The sequence below is a fragment of the Ranitomeya imitator genome, chromosome 2, assembly GCF_032444005.1.
Source record: "Ranitomeya imitator isolate aRanImi1 chromosome 2, aRanImi1.pri, whole genome shotgun sequence".
Lineage (NCBI taxonomy): Eukaryota > Metazoa > Chordata > Amphibia > Anura > Dendrobatidae > Ranitomeya > Ranitomeya imitator.
Window position 1 is genome coordinate 823,089,518 of NC_091283.1, and position 21,879 is coordinate 823,111,396.

Here is a 21,879-nt window from a genome sequence, read left to right on the forward strand (position 1 = left end):
AGCACAGACAGTACTGCCACAGTCTTTGCCTTTTAATAGATTAGGCACAGATAGTACTGCCTCCCTATCTCTTCCCGTACATTGGGTGGTAGTACTGCCTCCTTGTCTCTAATCTTACATTTTGCAGAGAAAGGAGAGCAGATCTGTGCAGTTTTCAAGGGCAAAGAAAAGTTAAAAACCATTACAATCATTCCTTAAATATGTCCCTGAAGCAGCTTAGTGTGAGCCCTTTATGCACGCAGTGGGGGGGCCGGTACTTTTCCTGCAGAATAAAACAAAGTTACCCCCATTGTGGTGTGAGCCGCCATTGTGTCCACAATATAGAGGAGCGAACACATCATATTTTTTTGGCATCATAACTATTTCAATCAAAGGATCCTTATTGTAAGATACGGTGAGACGCTGCGAACAATTCCTGACTTCTCCACATGAGCGTCGTAATCCTTAAATATTCGAGATCCACCTGCTGCTAAGCTGCCTGTGAAATGTAATTTTACTAGGAAAGTCTTGCCAGGAAATATCACGAAAAAGTCACAATGTGGAAAAATGGAAATTGGATTTCTTGCTCAGTAAGCAGGCGCCAATCACTATGGCCGTACGTGTCACTGCTGCCCTCCAGTGGTATGTTTGCTAACTGCAATTTGCAAATAAATGTTCTATGTTTTATCTGAATTAATCGCATCCATTTGTTTAGGCACCTGCTCTTTGGCACAGGCATCACCGGGAGCACCTGGGCCACAATACAAATAAAAGGGACCCTACTTACTATGGGTTGTTTAAAATACACAGAGGAGGGAGCTGGCTTAGCTATTAAGATGATCAGTCAGCCAGCCCCCTTTACACACTGTTTTGATCACACCCTGACATAGTAAGAAACTGGAAGAGAAGTTTCAGGGACGCAGGATTAGTAGTGATTCTCCAAGGTGGAGAAACCCTTTAATGGTTGCATTGAGTTTCTGCTTTCTGAAATTAGATTTTTTTTTTGTCCAGTGATTTACCTGAGGAATTATAGTCAGTTTGTTGCGCAGATCGTGGAGGCCGATGGTGGAAATGTCCAGGCCATCAACGACAATCTTTCCTTCTGCTGCCTCGATGATCCGGAAGAGACAGTTAGTAAGTGAAGATTTTCCGGCCCCCGTCCTTCCAACTATTCCAACCTGAGGGACAGATCCACAAATGGAGGAAAGTCACAAATGTCATCACAGATGTGGCGGAGACGAGCTGATCAATGTCTCCATCAACACCCAGACAGCCGACACCGGGCGAGGAATATCGCTGCTCTATATACGGATCTATCTCCTCTGTCTGCAGCGATTCATCCATCTACAGGCTAATCAGAGACAGCTGCCAGAAAATAGCGAGCGTTACCAGCCCATACAGAGCGTGGCAACACCAAGCTCAATCAGCCTTCCTCAAGCTCATCACATCTGGCCTAAAATCCATTATTTTTTATATGTTTATGAACCTATGAGGTCTCATCATGCTTTAATTCCTGATTTATCTTTCTATCGATCTATCATCTATTTAATATCTATCTATTATCTCGCTATCCATCCATCTAGCACACCTTACCTTCTCCATGCTGTCAACAGTGCATGAAATCCCATGTAGAACCAGGTCTAGTTCGGCGCGATAACGGGCCTTATAGTCCACAAACTGCACAATGCCTCTATCCGGCCAGTCCTGTGGGGGGCGCTGCTGAGTCACCCACTCTGCCTATAAAGTAAACCCCGGTAAGATGGCTGACTGTATCCAGTGGCACACAACGTGAACATTTTACAACATCAATACCTTACACATGTGAAATAGCATGGACTCCCTTTGTAAAATATAAACGTTCCTCCCCGGACGCTCGTGCGTGAAGCCGTGCTATTCTATACAGTATACTATACAGTATAAAAGGGTTTATCAACATATATCAGCCCAACGTCCGGTGATTGGGAATCTATGGATAAATGTGAGGCCTGTGCCAGGAGTTTTTTCACCAAGGTGAACGGACGCTAAATGTTCTCCAGCAGGTCGATAAAGAATAATGGTCTGGTGGAAGAACGTGCAAATCTCTGCTCCACTCAGACAGGGAAAAAGTGAAAAAGTGCCGCCTTCTGCCGATCGGTGGGGTCACAGCAGATGAACCGCAACCAACTAGAAGTCATCATCTTATCCCTTTAATGCAGATCTGACACCAGATTTCACAATACAAACTGCAGACATTATTAAATAGACCAGATGAGGCTGGTATACCTACTTAGAACATCCATGGTAGAATAGCTGCATAATCCATTTTTAAAGTTTTCCCACTTGATGTTATGAGCATTTTAGTCCAGCCACACGCATAGAATATTCATAACAATATCAGGCCATAAAACTTTCAAACAGAATTATACAGCAATTGCAACGTCATTTTTTCATAGTAAGCACACCAGCCTCATCTGCTCTAAGAGATTAAATAAGATCTTTGTGTGAGTGCAGGTTAAGGAAAAAATTTTCATACTATTAGGAAAAAGTGGGAAAACTTGATACACCCATGCATGTTTTATGCAAGTACACCTGGCTCATCAGGTCTAAGATATCTATTTAATAATATATCGAGCTTGTACACATAAATCTGGTGACAGAACCACTTTAACCGCAGGTATACAGTGTTACTCACTTCATTCTCAGTTTTAATGTACTCGTCCACACGCTCAACGGCTACAATGTTGGTCTCCAGCTCCGACGTCATCCGTACTAACCAGTTCAGTGTCTGTGTGATCTGCCAAAAGAAATGTACAACCTTATATCGAGTGGTATAATATGCAGATAAAGTACCTACGCACTGGTGCACGCTCCCTACCAGGGTCCACCGCCAAACCGTGACACGTCATCATCCGCAATGCTTTGTATACTAGTGTTATGTTACTTTTCAATTAAAGGGAATGTGTCACCATGAAAAACAGCTCCAATGTGTAGGTAAATAGAAGAGGCGGCCTCCAAGGATGTCATGTCCTAGTGGTTGAGTGGGAAGGACCCCGGATGAAGCGTCACGTGTGAGGCGAAACGATCGCTGTGCCGTACACATGGAAGGAATCTTGTTAAACCCGCCCTATATATAGAGTTGATTTTTAGAAATGGGCGAGTGATGTTATGGTATATGACCATATTTACAGTGGCATGTAAAAGTTTGGGCACCCCTGGTCAGAATTACTGGTATTGTGAACAGTTAAGCAAGATAAAGATAAAATTATCTGTAAAAGGCCTAAAGTTAAAGATGACACATTTCCTTTGTATTTTAGGCAAAAAAAAAATGTATATACATATATTTTAATTGTTTACATTTTAAAAATCACAGACAGGAAAATGAGCTAATGCAAAATTTTGGAGATTTGTGTACTCATATAACTTTGACCAAAGTATCACACCTTAATTATCCTGTTAGGGTTATGGCTTGTTCCCTATCATCATTCGAAAAGGTCAAGTGATGCAAATTTCCCAGCTTTATAAAAATCCAGCCTCCTCTAACCTTGTGCCAAAAAGAACAGCAGCCATGGGTTCTATTAAGCAGCTGCTACTAAGCAGCTGCCTAGCAGTCTGAAAATGTAAATGGTGGAGGCCCACAAAGCAGGAGAAGGCTATAAGAAGATAGCAAAGTGTTTTCAAGTTGCCCTTTCCTCGGTTCGAAATGTAATTAAGAAATGGCAGTTACCAGGAACAGTGGAGGTCAAGATAAGGTCTGGGAGACCAAGCAAAATTTCAGTGAGAGCTGCTCGTAGGATTGGAGATAGGAGAGGCAAATCAGGAACCCAGCTTGAATGAAAAAGACTTTCAGAAAGTTTTAGCAGCATCTGGAGTTGTGGTATATTGTTCTACTTTTCAAAAACACCTGCACAAATATGACCTTCATGGAAGAGTCATCAGAAAAAAAACCTCTCCTGTGTCCTCATCATAAAATTCAGGCTCAGAAGTATGTAAAAGAACATGTAAACAAGCCTGATGCATTTTGGAGACAAGTCCTGTGAACCAATGAGGTTAAAATCGAACTCTTTGGCGACAATGATCACAGGTATGTGTGGAGGAAAAAGGGCACAGAATCTCAGGAAAAGAACATCTCGCCAACCATTAAGCATGGAGGTGGCTCAATCATGCTTTGGGGTTGTGTTGCAGGCAATGGCACTGGGAATTTTTTCATGGGTAGAGGGAAGAATGGATTAAATGAAATCTCAACAAATTATTGATGCAAACATAACACCATCTGTAAAAAAAAAAGCTGAAGATGAAAAGAGGATGGCTTCTACAAAAGGACAATAGACGACCTCAAAAGGCACAATCTGAAGGTTTACAATGGCACTCACAGTCCCCTAATCTGAACATCATTGAAAATCTGTGGCTAGCCCTCAAAATAGCAGAGGATGCAAGACGACCCAGGAATCTCACAGAAATGGAAGAATTTTCCAAGGAAGAATGGATGAACATCCCTTATTCAAGAATTGAAAGACTCTTATCTGGAAAAGTGTCTACAAGCTGTGATAATTACAAAGGGGGTGTCGCTAGGTACTAACCATGCAGGGTGCCCAAATTTTTGCATGAGCCAATTTTTCTTTTTAAAATGTAAAAGATGAAAAAATATATATATATATATATATATATATATATATATATATATTCGCCTTCTGTTGAATTGAACATGAAGAGTAAGTCAGAAATCAGCGCTGATTGGGCACCGGGCACCCCGTGTCATGCAACCATACAAGAGCTCTGGAATGGCGCCTCTATGAGAGGTGAGCATAAGCTTTTTTATTTCATTGGAGCCGAACATTTAGCTCGAGAAGGAGTTATCCTAGTGGCGGACAACCCATTTAATACTAGAGAAGGAATTGGATAAGAAATAGTAACACTTCACATTTATCTTATTGTTCTGTCCTTTCATGGCGACTCACATTGAGTGCTGAGGAAATGGAAAGTCCAACCGTCCCACTGTCCACCGTCCCCCGGGCCAACACAGCGAAGAGCGCTGCAAAAAACACTGTCAAATTCCCCACAAATTCAAGACGGATGGCCAGCCACCTGCAGACAGTGACACAGATGGGAAATGATGAGACGTCCTGATCACGAATCACCAGGACTGAAACGCGTCACGGGCGTCTTACCTGTTGGAGACGATCCAGGAGTAAACCGTCTTCTGATTGATATCTAAGGTGTCCTCATTGTGCTGGAGGAACCTCTGTTGATGTCCATACGCCCGGATGACGGATAGGCCAGAAACCGTCTCCCCAAAGTGAGAATAGATGGGTGACCTTGTGACTGAATCCAGACGTCTCAGCTGGCGAGAGGTGGTGACGTAAAACCTCTACAGACACAATGACAATATCATGCTTCTTGCAAGTATAAATAGACATCCGTGGGAATAATGGTCATTGCGGGAGGGGGGGGGGGAAGATATCATCAAAAAACCACCGATTGTTTAAATCAAGTTTTTGTCTTAAGTGTATTTTTTCTTTAATAGTGACTTTTTTCATATGATCTTTATTAAAAAAAAAATAGCGATCTTTCATTTTTCACACTGACCACTAGGGCTTTTTTAGACTCCTGTTTCTTGTCCTTTCAGAAAGAGGTTTCAGCAGACTCCTTATCATCAGAGCCAGGAGACAGGATTACAATGACTGATAACACACCACTATATACAGCTGATAACACAGAATCCACCAATTACAAGAGGTGATGTCACAGCTCACCTCCTTCTCCTGTACAATGACTGATAACACCTCTATATACAGTAGATAACACAGGATCCACCATTCACAATACATGATGTCACAGCTCACCTCCTCCTCCTGTACAATGGCTGATAACACCTCTATACACAGTAGATAACACACGATCCACCATTCACAATAGGTGATGTCACAGCTCACCTCCTTCTCCTGTACAATGACTGATAACACCTCTATACACAGTAGATAACACAGGATCCATCATTCACAATAGGTGGTCGCAGCTCACCTCCTCCTGTACAATGACTGATAACACCTCTATATACAGTAGATAACACAGGATCCACCATTCACAATAGGTGATGTCACAGCTCACCTCCTCCTCCTGTACAATGACTGATAACACCTCTATATACAGTAGATAACAGAGGATCCATCATTCACAATAGGTGGTCACAGCTCACCTCCTCCTGTACAATGACTGATAACACCTCTATATACAGTAGATAACACAGGATCCACCAATCACAATAGGTGATGTCACAGCTCACCTCCTCCTCCTGTACAATGACTGATAACACCTCTATATACAGTAGATAACACAGGATCCACCATTCACATTAGGTGATGTCACAGCTCACCTCCTCCTCCTGTACAATGACTGATAAAACCTCTATATACAGCAGATAACACAGGATCCACCAATCACAATAGGTGATGTCTCAGCTCACCTCCTCCCTCCACAATGACCCTTGCACACCTTCATTAGATGCTGCAGTGCAGATAATAAAGTCAGAGTCTGTTCATTGCTGCTAATGTACATGTGTTTCCTGAAATAGCTGGAAGTCAAAGTATAAAAAAGCCCCAGTGGTCAGTGTGAAAACTGCAAAATGTATATTTTTTATTTTTATTACATTGGCCAAAAAAATATTACCAAAATTAAAAAAAAATGTATTTAACACAAAATCTGATTTAAACAATGGGTTATTTTCTAATGACACCTTCCCTTTAACACAATATTGTTCTTAGGTTCAAAATTCTGTTCATATTATTTTCTAAATATATTTTCATAGTTGCCGGAGACAGAGTTCCAAATCTCTTGCTTGACAGAAAATAGTGGAACGTTCAATTCTGAAGGAAACTATTGGACGTATTGCATGTTCAGTGCATGAACAACGTACTGTATGATCTTCAGCTCCCTCTAGTGGTGGCTACACTCAGCCGTAATTTTACAATTTAATGATGCTGCCTGAGGTTTTAAGACAGTGACCGAAGAGCAAGAAATTTTATAAAATATAAAACATTATTCAAATGTATATAATGGTTATTGCTATAACATTTTATGCCCTCTTAACCGCCAAGAGCAAGCGACACTACTCTGTCCTCGACCTGTCGGCTGCCTTTGACACAGTGGACCATTCCCTATTACTACAGACCCTCTCATCCCTTGGCATCACAGACTTGGCCCTATCCTGGATCTCATCATACCTAACAGACCGGACATTCAGCGTCTCCCACTCACACACCACCTCCTCACCTCGCCCCCTATCTGTCGGAGTCCCACAAGTTTCAGTTGTAGGGCCCTTGCTCTTCTCCATTTACACATTTGGCCTGGGACAGCTCATAGAATCTCACGGTTTTCAGTATCACCTCTATGCTGACGACACACAGATCTACATCTCTGGACCAGATATCACCTCCCTACTAACCAGAATCCCTCCATGTCTGTCCACTATTTCATCCTTCTTCTCCGCTAGATTTCTGAAACTTAACATGGACAAAACAGAATTCATCATCTTTCCCCCATCTCACGCGACCCCCCCAACGAACCTATCCATTACAGTAAATGGCTGCCCACTCTCCCCAGTCCCACAAGCTCGCTGCCTCGGGGTAATCCTTGACGCTGATCTCTCCTTCAAACCACATATCCAAGCCCTTTCCACTTCCTGCCGACTTCAACTCAAAAATATTTCACGAATCCGTTCATTCCTCAACCATGAATCTGCAAAAACCCTAGTCCATGCCCTCATCATCTCTCGCCTTGACTACTGCAACCTCCTGCTCTGTGGCCTCCCCTCTAACACTCTGGCACCCCTCCAATCTATTCTAAACTCTGCTGCCCGACTAATCCACCTGTCCCCCCGCTATTCCCCGGCCTCTCCCCTCTGTCAATCCCTTCACTGGCTCCCCATTGCCCAGAGACTCCACTAAAAAACCCTAACCATGACGTACAAAGCCATCCACAACCTGTCTCCTCCATACATCTGTGACCTCGTCTCCCGGTACTTACCTACCCGCAACCTCCGATCCTCACAAGATCTCCTTCTCTACTCCCCTCTTATCTCCTCTTCCCACAATCGTATACAAGATTTCTCTCGCGTATCACCCCTACTCTGGAACTCTCTACCCCAACACATCAGACTCTCGCCTACCATCGAAACCTTCAAAAAGAACCTGAAGACCCACCTCTTCCGACAAGCCTACAACCTGCAGTAACCACCGATCGACCAAACCGCTGCATGACCAGCTCTACCCTCACCTACTGTATCCTCACCCATCCCTTGTAGATTGTGAGCCTTCGCGGGCAGGGTCCTCTCTCCTCCTGTACCAGTTGTGACTTGTATTGTTCAAGATTATTGTACTTGTTTATATTATGTATACCCCTCCTCACATGTAAAGCGCCATGGAATAAATGGCGCTATAACAATAAATAATAATAATAATAATGCTCTTAGGTGACTTTCTTTAAACCCTGGACCTTTTAATTCAATGTCTATGGTGGTGTGGGATGGCTTTCTCTCGCTACAGGAAGCGGGTCATTGTCTCTACAGGAAGTGTGGGCGGGTCTACCTCTCTACAGGAAGTGTGGGCGGGTCTATCGCTCTACAGGAAGTGTGGGCGGGTCTACCGCTCTACAGGAAGTGTGGGCGGGTCTACCTCTCTACAGGAAGTGTGGGCGGGTCTTAGTCTCTCTGCTCTTGCTCTCCTGTCTGTCATACTGCATACAGGCATGACATAGCGGCTGGCGTTCAGTTCAACACAGGCAAACGATAGGACAATGATAAGAGCAATGCATGCTGGGAATTACAAGAAGGGACGTTCCAGTCCCTATAGTGATGGAAGAATGCTATAGAACATACTGCATACAGGCATGACATAGCGACTGGCGTTCAGTTCAACACAGGCAAGCGATAGGACAAAGGTAAGAGCAATGCATGCTGGGAAGTACAAGAAAGGATGTTCCAGTCCCTATAGGGATGGCAGAATGCTATAGAATAAAATTAGCGAAAAAAATTAAATGTAGCAGGAAATAAACATTGGCAAATGGATTAAATCAAATGTAGTAAAATACTGGATGTCCAAAGGGAGCGATGAAAAGTCAGACACTATGAAAGATGGAAAGAAAACCCAATGTTTACCTGCACAAAGTAATATAAAATGACTAATGGTACGATGACGGCGGCAAAGATAGGCGTAGCCCAGCAGATGAGAAACAGGGTGCTGATTACCCCCAAAATGCAGGAAATCCAACTACGGAACGACATGGGGATGGTTTCATCCACGGTGAAGATATCCTGGAAGCAAAGAACATTAATTTCAATAAGATTATGTCATTCTTTTCGACCAGTTTTGTGAAAGTTGCCCGTCATTCTGCAACAAGACTTTAATAGTCTCTGTCTCAGCTGGATTCACAGCTACACTGCTCAGCACCGCTGTATAATGTCCACCATGCTGCTGCTTTCTAGACAGTGTTTTATCTCACCACAGAAAGGTATTCATAGCTACACTGCTCAGCATCGCTGCACTACGTCCTCTTTGCTGCTGCTTTCTAGTACATTTTTTTTATCTCATCCCAGAGCAGGACTCTCAGATACACTGCTGAGTACTTCTGTATAATGATCCCCATGCTGTTTCTTAACATGTACTACATAGAAACAGGAGAGGAGGAATCCCTCATGCCCCTGCAAGATGTTCTGCTGTTACAAGATGTTATGTCTTTATGGTCTTGGTGATTATGCTACCAGTCTTCAGTTTGAACAATCTGAAATCCATGATCTCATTAATCTCCAAGAAGCAACAAATTATTTTAATAAAAATGAATGTTACAGACCTTGGCAAACCTGTTGACGATGCGCCCAGTTGGAGTAGTATCAAAAAACTGCATAGGTACGTGGAGGATGTTTCGCAACAGTTGTGAATGGAGTAACCTTGATGCACGCATCGTACCTGCTGCAACCAGAAACGCACTGAGGAACACGAAAATACCTGAAAAATACATATACAAATCATTACTACCCCAAAAAGTATTATGGCACAATCCTGGAATATAGGGGCTAGTCCCTTGCAGATATGGAGGATCAGCGGACAACCAGATATTTTTCCGTATTGGCAATACAGATGAATAAAAGCCATAATGAATGACAACACTGGCTCAGGTTTGCTAAAGCTTAAGCCCCCCATTAAATGTTTGCACACTAGACGGGGCCTATGGCGTCCATGTACAGCACATGGTCAGGGCCGGTCGTTATGAAACAACCCCTACAAATAGTGGGGTCTAGACTTAATCTAGAAAAACGATTGCTCCTTCTCACCTTGTGCCACTCCCAAGGCCCCAAACACCCCGACGCGCATGTCTCTCTGCGAGACCGGATAGGTGACATTATAATATTCCACAGCGTCCGACGTCCATTCACTGATCCACATGTTCTGGCCGACGAAGGCCGCGTTTTGTAAAATGAAGGTGAGCAGTATCGTGACAGAGTACCACCATCCAATGGCACGAAGGTACTTCATATACACAGAGAATTTCACCTGCAAAAAAAAATATATACAAAAAAAATGAAAAATCTCCAAAGGTGGAAGATTTATCAAAACGAATACAGAGAAGAAAACGGAGACGTCGTCAGATGTAATTACTAGAAAATGTATTCCAATTTTGGGCCATGATTTCTTAGAAATCTGCATTGTACCGTTCCTCTGTTATTCCTTCTAGAAATAATTCACCAACTGGAGGTTACTAATCCCCTAAATATGTGTTTGGATGCCGGGATTCCATCACTGGAAGGAGCATGGTGGCATCATCTATGAGAAACCTCCTGAAATTGTAGGATTTGCCGACTCTTCCAGGAGTCCCGGAATGTCCCCTTTTTTTTTTAAGTGACATTTAAGTATGTATTAACCCCGCGCGACTTGTTGAAGAGACTGATTGCAGTGCGTTGGTAGTCCTACCTTTCCGGTCTCCATTGTCTCTTTCTCTATAAGCTGTTGTCCTTTTGCAGTTGCCTTCTGGTCTTCGCCCTTCTCCTTCGCTACGTCCTTCAGTGACTTCCTTAAGGTGCCATTCATGCTATAGGACAGGCGAGAAGTATACGGTCAGGTCCATAATCAGTGCCATAAAGATTAATGTATCCTTTATCTATCAGCCTCACCTGCCGAGCTTCTTCTTATGGAGACTGTTCTCTTTCTTAAGGGTCGTTGTCACAATGTCTTCTGCTACTTCTGCGGCTTGTTCTACGGGATCTTCGCCATCATCTTCCTCATCTGCCTTGAGTAGCACTGCATGGTGGACAATAGGAAAACCAGATAAGTTGTGCAAGCGGTAATGTAGGAGTCGCATACCGCTTCTTGTGTACATCTCCTGCCAGTGTCAGACTGGCCCACCAGGGGTCCACCAGTGACAGAGACTTGCTACATGCAAATACTACCTTACTCTCATTGACAAATTGCCTTTGCTTCTATATAACAATAAATTGGACAGAATAGTAAATGAATGATGAGATGCAGTCATTGTCTGTACATAGTAAATCAAGTTAATTGTGCCAACTATTGCTTTTTTTTATAGAGTTGGGAAGTCTTCTCCTGCCTACCAGGGCCTACCGGGGAATTGACCTGTTCTTCTGAGGGCCAGTCCGAGCCTGCCTCCTGCTATCCACGCAGAGCTCCAGTCTATGGTCTGATCGAGTGATCAAGTGTCAATCAGTCCATATAGTGGAGAATCTATCAATTCATTTTCAATCTCGGAAAATATCAACGTGTTGATTGTATTCATGGAGACAAAGTCTCAACCTCCGATTATTATGTATGTAATTCAAATGATAAACTTATCATATATATAAGAATAACCTGACATATATATAATCCAGGCTCAGGGTAGTATCCAAATCCTATCTAATAATATAGTAGAAGGCCTCTGGAGCTTCACTTGGTGGCCGTCATTGGACCTGCATCTCGTAGAGTCTTCTCATATACCAAGCCAAAAATGTAATGAAGCTAATACACAAGCTTTTGATATTTTCCTAAACAATCAGAAAGACTATGAAAGAACATTTTCTATCTACATGAATAATCTACATTAAATGTACCGGTCGGCTCCGAGTCCTTGGCATGGTCCTGCTTGGCATATGTCCTGAGGAACTCTGCAAAAGCTCCGTTGTTGGCCAATAACGTTTTGTACGGGCCGGTTTCAGTAATGCCGCCGTTCACTATGACCACAATTTCATCCGTGTGCTTTAGAAAGCTTACGCCGTGAGTGACCAGGACGCGGGTCTGTGAAAAGATGGGAGGTGAGAAGTTTACAACCATGCACCTATAGAAAATTGTACTCCATCAGTCTTCAATACTGTCTGGTAATGATGATGGCCTGGCAATGTAATTGTCATTTTTTATAGGGCTGATTGATATTTACACTTGACTATTGGTTTATATTACAAATCTGTGATTTACCTTGTTTTTTAGTAAACCTTTAGGACCAACAACCTTCTCAAATATGTGTTTCCCCACATGAGCATCGACAGCCGAAAGGGGGTCATCGAGGATGTAGATGTCTGTATTCTGGTATACTGCCCGAGCCAGGCTCACACGCTGCTTCTGTCCTCCACTCAAGTTTATTCCCTATGTGACAAGAAAAGGATAAAAAAAATAAATAAATAAAGACCGGTGGGAGTCCCAGGATCAGCCCCCCATATCCTAGCAATACTTTATAAAATGGGAAAACACCTTGAAAGAAAAACAAAACTTTTTTTTTTATTATATAGTTATCCTCCAAATATTGCAAAGTTATTAAGTTTTGTAATATGCTTCATTACCTTGTTTTGCATCCTCCCCCTGGCGCTAAGCTTCAGTGCTGTTTTAATGCACAGTTTATGCAGCTTTATAAGCTGCTTTCAATTGCTGCCCAAAAAAAAAAATCACTAAACTATAATTAAACAATCTTTGTACAGGAATTTCCCTGTCTGAGTACAGGTTTGGAGGGCAGAGAGATTTAGGCAAAGGAAAATCCTGCACACAGATTGTTTATGGATCTTTGCTGAGCAGCAGTTAAAAGCAGCTTCTAAAGAAGTGTGAATAGGGCATGCGAAACAACACTGCAGCTTAGTTCTTGGCAGAGAAATATGTTTATTACTGATGTATAAAATTACCTTTTCTCCTATCTCAGACATATCTCCTCCAGGTAACATCTGCAAATCGGGAAGCAGGGCACAGGCTTCTAGAACCCGTTGGTATCTCGCCTCGTCTAGTGGTGACCCAAACAAGATGTTATCTTTCAGCGTGGCATTCTGAATCCAGGCTTGTTGAGGAACATAAGCCACAGAACCCTGAAATGCAAGTTTACGTTACTAACAAGATGTCCCAGTTCGTATCACTCCGACCAGTATAAAACATAGGAAAAGTGGGCAATGCTCTCATTATACCTTTATGTTGATGCTCCCTTTGACATGGTCCATTTCTCCAAGCATTGCAGAAACAAGAGAAGATTTTCCAGATCCAACCCCACCTACTACTGCAACCAGATGATCTTCCTTGATGTCCAGATTGACACTATAAGAAAGGACATCAGAGGTGTGGACACATGGAGGACAATGTGGAACTTACTCATTCTAAGCCTCATCTACTGAAGAAGAACATCTACTGGGATACCTAGAACATTTCCAAAGTTTGTGGTGGACTTGTATAAGGGAACGTTTGCTTGGACTCTTGGCCGAAGCCCAAAACTTCAGCCTTTTTAGCTACAAGATCACGTGGACACATTGGATATCGAGAATCAGGTCCCCAATCCAGTTCTGATGGAGCAATCACTAGATGAGATTAGATTACCTTTCTGGGCACAACGTTGGATAATCAGCTGGATTCTATTGGAATATTTAGGTTCTTGGCTTCTAACCACACAGTCACATAGTAATATTAGGCAATGAGGGCTGCGATTATCCTATTGTGGCAACAAGACGGGCCGTCCATTATTTCACTTCTCTTTCAGTACACATTTACGCTATGTGCACACATTGTGGATTTGCCTCTGGAATTTTTTGTGCGGATTCTGCATCTCTTGGCAGAAAATGCAGGTGCGGATTTGATGCGTTTTTTTATGCGGATTTACTGCGGATTTCTTGCGTTTTTTACCCCTGCGGTTTTCTATAATGGAATGGGTACAAAAACGCTGCAGATCCGCACAAAAGAAGTGACATGCTGCTTCTTTTAATCTGCAGCGTTTTCGCATGGAATTTTCCGCACCATCAGCACAGCATTTTTTTTTTCATTGATTTACATTGTACTGTAAATCACTTGCGGATCTGCAGCGTTTCTGCACGGTAAAAAAAGCGCTGCGGATCCGCAGTAAATCCGCAACGTGTGCACATAGCCTTAGCATAGAATAATGCCTTACTTCTTCACTGCCGGAGACGTGCCGGGCTCCCAGGTAAAAGTGGCATCAGAAAAGCGGATGGCGGCATCTGCAATAATAACAGACTTCTCACAGACTGTGAACCTATGCATTGTTCAAAATGGTACCTGATCTGCAGGCACGAGGAGATGATCAAATTGACATACATTTTTTGGGGGAAAATTTTTAATAAACATTGCATTTTATTAATTACAATCCTTGGAGTTTGGATGTATATGAGTCCAGTGGGCGGTCCTATTCAGTGATGAGCGAATTTCCTCGGATAAGGTGTTATCTCAGCATGCTCGGGTGCTAACTGAGTGTCTTCGGCATGCTCGAAAAATATGTTCCGAGTTCGTGCGGCTGCATGTCTCACACCTGTTCGACAGTCAACAACACATGCGGTGATTGCATAACAAACAGGGCAATCCCTGCATGTGTTGAGGCTGTCGAACAGCCATGAGACATGCAGCCGCCGGGACTCAAACATTTTTTTTTTTTCGAGCATGCCGAAGACACTCGGGTTAGCACCCGAGCAAGATAGCTGCCAGTCACTAGTAGGACCGCCCACTGGACTCATGCATAGGAACACCAGGGATTTTAATGAATGAAATACAAGTTATACTGAATCTTACACAAACCTATTTATGATTCTGCTCAGATTCGTTCATATGATCATTGCGGTTTGTCTCGTTGAAGAGGTATGATCACCTCGAAATGCGTTGACCAAACCGCAGCCATACCGCATCTGGTCTCCTATTGGATTTTGGATCTTCCATCTCCAAGTTTATATAACCCGATTTACACTTTTCTTTGTAATCCAGATAAGATCCTATTGCGCTATTTGTCTTTCCAGTTTTTCTATAAACATGACCTCGGGCACGTCACGGCAGGCGACCTCATAATACTTGCAGTTACCCCACCCTATAGCATATCCTATCATAAAGGACTAATGATTCTCAGCCACTATAAAATCCCAAGCAGGAAATACTCCGGCCATATTGTTGGGAAAGTGGGTAGGAGAGAAAACATCAGAGCTCAGTCAGAGACCTTATGAAGAGAGGGAAATATTATGGAAAAAAAGAACAGAAATATTTAATTAAAAGAAAATGATAGAGAGACAGGGATAGGAGTCGGTGACACTGTGCCAGGAAGGGAGTAGCTTCTTACATGGCACTCACTTTTTGCACCTGTCCATTGTCATCTTTGGTCTCCCCCAATATTGCTGTATTTTGTGCATCAAACTACTAAGGCTTCTTTCACACTAGCGTTGGAATCTCCCCGTCGCAATGCATCGTGGAGAGATTCCGATGCTAGCGTTTAGCGCATTGCACAATGGAGGCAGCGGATGCATTTCTCCGGCGCATCCGCTGCCCCATTGTAAGGTGCGGGGAGGTGGGGGCGGAGTTCCGGCCGCGCATGTGCGGTCGGAAAAAGCGGTCCGTCAGGAGCAAAAAACGTTACATGTAGCGTGTTTTTGCTCCCGATGGTCCGCAGAAGCACGACGCATCCGTCGCTTGACGGATGCGACGTGTGGCAATCCGTCGCAAATGCGTCGTCAATACAAGTCTATGGGGAAAAAACGCATCCTGCAAGCACTTTTGCAGGATGCGTTTTTTCTGCAAAACGACGCATTGTGACGGATTGCAGAAAACGCTAGTGTGAAAGTAGCCTAACATGTAAAGGCCACCCCGCCATTTATTCTAGGTCAGTGTGTGACAATTTACTGAATCACTGCACTCAATAGCCAATGCAGCTTCACAGGGTCCTCATTTCTAAAATGTCTAGTAAACGAAAAATGCCCCCGTTATCTGCCAGTAAGAATGTGAGCGGCTGTAGTGGTTATTATCCTTTAGCCCATGGTAATATACAGTCATGTCCAAAACTGTTTGCAACATCAACTTAATATTTGGTTGCATACCCTTTGGAATAAATAACTGCAATCAGTCGCTTCCGATAACCATCGACAAGTTTCTTACACCTCTCTGGAATTTTGGAGCCCTCTTTGTAGGCGTCTTCCCCAACAGCAATTTTAAGATCTCTACACAGGTGTTCAATGGGACTTAGATCCGGACTCAGTGCTGCCACTTCAGAACTCCCCAGCGCTTTGTTTCCGTCCATTTCTGAGTGCTTATGGAAGTATGTTTGGGGTCATTGTTTTGCTGGAACCCATGACCTAGGACGCAAACGCAGCTTTCTGACACTGGGCACTACATTGTCAAATTCTCCCCTTTTTAACTGCTTTCAGGTGTGATTTTCATATTGCCCGCACCTGTTACTTGCCGCAGGTAAGTTGGAGCGAGCATCACGTGCTTGAAACAAAGTGGTTTACCTACAATTTTGTCTAGCCCATTTTTGAGGTTTTGTGTGAAATGATGTCCAATTTGCCTTTTTTTTCCTCTGTTTTTTTTTTTTTTTTGTGTAGTTCCAATACACACAAAGTAAATAAACATGTGTAATTTCAATCATTTTCTGAAAGAAATACTTCATTTTCTATAACAATTTCAAGGGTGCCAACACTTTCGACCATGACTGTAGGTTGAGGTCATTTGGACATTACCAAGGCTGTGTTTGCATTAAATAGCTCGAGGGGGATAGGATACAGTCCTAGGAGACCTCAGAGTGTTGCACACATTTTTTCAGAACAAATTGAAGATTTGGAGTACTTTCGATTCATGATGAGTTGAATTCTTTGGCTGATTGGGATTCTAAACATATTTCATGAATTTCGCTCATCTCAAGTAATTAATATAAAAACGTAGCTAAGGTCAATACAGTGGGCATTCTTTTGCAACCACTAGGTTGTAGAGATAAGTGAAGCAATTAGTAGGATCCTGGTTTTCTGTGGCTCCCGGACGGGAACCCTATGAGCCTCCTCCAACCTACTGGCATCCCTGGCTCCTCTTTTGATTAGCCAGCCTGATGCGACATCATGTGTGTGCTATACTCAAAGATGGCGGGTCTACAAATCAGAAGAGGCACCACTGGAATTCCATCAGATGGACTACAGATGCGGTCACTGTACGAGGATCCTCAGAACTGATTCGCTCATACTGAGGAACCATTATATACTTTACACCCTTATAATAGGGCATTGATGTTCAATTCTTACCAACATCAGGATCATTGGTGATGGCGGAGGTATCCAAGTCGCCCCCACCCAAGTATTTCTCCAGCCGGGCGGAAGATACATTAGTCTGGAAAGATTTAGAGAATTAGACAAGTCCTAGTTGTACATAGGTACAGTATATAGTACGGTATATATATGTATACTAGCTGAAGAGCCCGGCGTTGCCTGGGCATAGTAAATATCTGTGGTTAGTTATAGCACCTCACTTCTCTTATTTTCCCATCACGCCTCTCATTTTCCCAATCACATCTTTCATTTCCCCCCTCACATCTCTCATTTTCTCCCTCACACCTCTGATTTTCTCCCTCACTCCTCTCATTCCCCCCTAACACTTGTCATTTCAACCTCACATCTGTCATTTTCTGATCACTCCACTATTTTTCCTCACTCCTCTCATTTTGCACTCACACCTTTTCATTTTCACCTCACACCTCTCATTTTCACCTCATCACCTCAGTATATACATGTTTGTCATCTCCCTTATATATAGTATACATCTGTATGTCATCTCCTGTATATAGTATATACCTGTATGTCATCTCCCCTGTATATAGTATATACCTGCTGTGTGTCATCTCCCCTATATATAGTATATACCTGAATGTCATCTCCTTCTATATATAGTATATACCTGTATGCCATCTCCTCCTGTATATAGTATATACCTGTGTGTCATCTCCCCTGTATATAGTATATATCTGAGTGTCATCTCCTCCTGCATATAGTATATACCTGCATGTCATCTTCTATATATAGCATATACCTGTATGTCATCTCCTCCTGTATATAGTATATACCTGCTGTGTGTCATCTCCCCTATATATAGTATATACCTGAATGTCATCTCCTTCTATATATAGTATATACCTGTATGCCATCTCCTCCTGTATATAGTATATACCTGTGTGTCATCTCCCCTGTATATAGTATATATCTGAGTGTCATCTCCTCCTGCATATAGTATACACCTGCATGTCATCTTCTATATATAGCATATACCTGTATGTCATCTCCTCCTGTATATAGTATATACCTGTGTGTCATCTCCCCTGTATATAGTATATATCTGAGTGTCATCTCCTCCTGCATATAGTATATACCTGCATGTCATCTTCTATATATAGCATATACCTGTATGTCATCTCCTCCTGTATATAGTATATACCTGTATGTCATCTCCTCCTGTATATATATGTACCTATATGTCATCTCCTCCTCTATATAGTATATACCTGTGTGTCATCTCTCCTGTATATAGTATATATCTGTGTGTCATCTCCCCTGTATATAGTATATACCTGTGTGTCATCTCCTCCTGCATTAGACCTCGTTCACACGTTATTTGCTCAGTATTTTTACCTCAGTATTTGTAAGCTAAATTGGCAGCCTGATAAATCCCCAGCCAACAGGAAGCCCTCCCCCTGGCAGTATATATTAGCTCACACATACACATAATAGACAGGTCATGTGACTGACAGCTGCTGTATTTCCTATATGGTACATTTGTTGCTCTTGTAGTTTGTCTGCTTATTAATCAGATTTTTATTTTTGAAGGATAATACCAGACTTGTGTGTGTTTTAGGGCGAGTTTCGTTTGTCAAGTTGTGTGTGTTGAGTTGCGTGTGGCGACATGCATGTAGCGACTTTTGTGAGATGAGTTTTGTGTAGCAACATGCGTGTAGCAACTTTTTGTGTGTCGAGTTGCATGTGACAGGTTAGTGTAGCAAGTTGTGTGCAGCAAGTTTTGCGCATGGCGAGTTTTGCGCGTTGCGAGTATTATGTGTGGTGCCTTTTGAGTATGTGCAAGTTTTGTGTGAGGCAACTTTTGCATGTGTTGCAACTTTTGTGCATGTGGCAATTTTTCCGCGTGTGCAAGTTTTGCGTGTGGCGAGTTTTTCATGAGGAGAATTTTGCACTTGTGGCGAGTTTTGCAAGAGCCTAGTTTTTGCATGTGGCGAGTTCTGCGCGTGGCGAGTTTTGAGTGGCGACTTTTGTGTTTTGACTTTTATGTGGCGAGGTTGGTGTATTTGTGGTGAAATGTGTGCTGAGGGTAATATGTGTTCAAGCACGTGGTAGTGTGTGGCGCATTTTGTGTGTGTTCATATCCCCGTGTGTGGTGAGTATCCCATGTCGGGGCCCCACCTTAGCAACTGATCGGTATATACTCTTTGGCGCCATCGCTCTCATTCTTTAAGTCCCCCTTGTTCACATCTGGCAGCTGTCAATTTGCCTCCTACACTTTTCCTTTCATTTTTTCCCATTATGTAGATAGGGGCAAAATTGTTTGGTGAATTGGAAAGCGCGGGGTTAAAATTTCACCTCACAACTTAGCCTATGACGCTCTCGGGGTCCAGACGTGTGACTGTGCAAAATTTTGTTGCTGTAGCTACGACGCCTCCAACACTTTTCCTTTCAATTTTTACCCCATCATGTAGATAGTGGCAAAATTGTTTGGTGAATTGGAACGCGCGGGGTTAAAATTTCACCTCACAACGAAGCCTATGACGCTCTCAGGGTCCCGACGTGTGACTGTGCAAAATTTTGTTTCTGTAGCTGCGACGCCTCCTACACTTTTCCTTTCACTTTTTTCCCCATTATGTAGATAGGGGCAAAATTGTTTGGTGAATTGGAAAGCGCGGGGTTAATATTTCATCTCACAACATAGCCTATGACGCTCTCGGGGTCCAGACGTGTGAGTGTGCAAAATTTTGTGGCTGTAGCTGCGACGCCTCCAACACTTTTCCTTTCACTTTTTCCCCATTATGTAGATAGGGGCAAAATTGTTTGGTGAATTGGAACGCGCGGGGTTAAAATTTCACCTCACAACGTAGCCTATGACGCTCTCAGGGTCCAGACGTGTGACTGTGCAAAATTTTGTTTCTGTAGCTGCGACGCCTCCAACACTTTTCCTTTCACTTTTTTCCCCATTATGTAGATAGGGGCAAAATTGTTTGGTGAATTGGAACGCGCGGGGTTAAAATTTCGCCTCACAATATAGCCTATGACGCTCTCGGGGTCCAGACGTGTGACTGTGCAAAATTTTGTGGCTGTAGCTGCGACGGTGCAGATGCCAATCCCGGACATACATACACACATACACACATTCAGCTTTATATAGTAGATATATATATATATATATATATATATATATATATACATATATATATATATATATATATATATATATACATACACTATATATATATATATATATATATATATATATATATATATATATCTATGTAATATGTATGTATATGTATAGTGTCAGTAAGGATGACATTGCACCCTGATACTCAGAAGCGATCAGTAGGTTTGAGCAGAGCCCAGGAGCCCGCGGCCCAGGGTGGTGCCCCTCAGTAAGAAGTACAGAGGGTCCGCTAGTAACTATTACGGCCTCACCCATATTCTGTACATAGACGAATATAGATCTTATACACACCTGCACCATATTAGAGATCAGCATAGGCAGCATGGCGAGGGGGAAGCGTAGGATATTAAACAGAGAGATGGATGTGAAGGCTTTCTCTGCAGTCAGTACATTGGATGGTTGAATCACAACATACACAGCGAAACTTGCAACAGATACCTGGAAAAATAGGAAACACAATGAATATAGAGGACGCTGCTGTTTTATATACAGGACAGATTTATCAAAACCATCCAAAAGTAAAATTGTCCTTATTGCCGATAACAACCAATCAGAGCTCAGCTTTCATTTCTTACACTGCTCCAGTAAAATGAATGCTGCGCTGTGATTGGTTGCTATGGGCAACCAAGAGAGTTTGGATTTTAGAAAGTTCTGATAAATCGGCTTTAATTGGTTTGTCGTTTACACGTTTGTCAGGGTGCCCGAGTATAGAGCGGGCTCAGGAGGCGAACTCCGGTTTAACCATTTAGATGATGGATTTGGTTGAAAAATGCACACATGTATTAGCCTCCATTGTTCCCCCAATGGGATGCTGATGGGCTGACTTCTCTACTGAAGGACCCCCTTAGCTGCCATATTGGGCCTCCTATATCCTATAAAGCAGAGACTGTGCATTGCGGTATATTGTACAGTCCTTCAAATGATCAACAGAAAAATAAAAAAAAAGGAAGAGTCTCAAAACGGTGTTACAAACTTTTTTTTAATTTTTTTTTTTACAAAATTAAGTTTTTAATATACTAAAATAATAATAAAAAAACTAATTTGGTATCTATGTAATCGTACTGCCATGAAGAATGAAGAATCATGCAGCCAGGTCTTGTTTACTGCAAAATAAAGACGGTAAAAAAGAAAACACCCCCCCCCCAAAAAAAAAAATGTTGGCGCAATTTTTGTCCACTATTTGGAATTTAAAAAAAAAAAATTTTTAGTACATTATATTGTAAAATGAATGGTGTTAATCTACATTATAATTCAT

The 21,879-nt window shown here is 42.5% G+C and overlaps 1 protein-coding gene across 1 annotated transcript in view; it reads right to left on the bottom strand.

The window, feature by feature from the left end:
* Positions 1–21,879, bottom strand: part of ABCC2 (ATP binding cassette subfamily C member 2) — a 48,746-nt gene that overhangs the window by 5,942 nt on the left and 20,925 nt on the right. The window contains exons 13-29 of the mRNA XM_069753975.1: positions 20,916–21,062; positions 17,456–17,540; positions 14,347–14,413; positions 13,379–13,505; positions 13,106–13,282; positions 12,411–12,578; positions 12,050–12,233; positions 11,117–11,243; positions 10,917–11,034; positions 10,280–10,499; positions 9,799–9,953; positions 9,107–9,262; positions 5,124–5,323; positions 4,914–5,040; positions 2,651–2,752; positions 1,573–1,716; positions 999–1,157 (exon numbers count right to left, since the gene is read on the bottom strand). Coding sequence (XP_069610076.1) covers positions 999–1,157; positions 1,573–1,716; positions 2,651–2,752; positions 4,914–5,040; positions 5,124–5,323; positions 9,107–9,262; positions 9,799–9,953; positions 10,280–10,499; positions 10,917–11,034; positions 11,117–11,243; positions 12,050–12,233; positions 12,411–12,578; positions 13,106–13,282; positions 13,379–13,505; positions 14,347–14,413; positions 17,456–17,540; positions 20,916–21,062 — 2,463 coding nt within the window. The remainder of the gene's footprint in view (positions 1–998; positions 1,158–1,572; positions 1,717–2,650; positions 2,753–4,913; positions 5,041–5,123; positions 5,324–9,106; positions 9,263–9,798; positions 9,954–10,279; positions 10,500–10,916; positions 11,035–11,116; positions 11,244–12,049; positions 12,234–12,410; positions 12,579–13,105; positions 13,283–13,378; positions 13,506–14,346; positions 14,414–17,455; positions 17,541–20,915; positions 21,063–21,879) is intronic.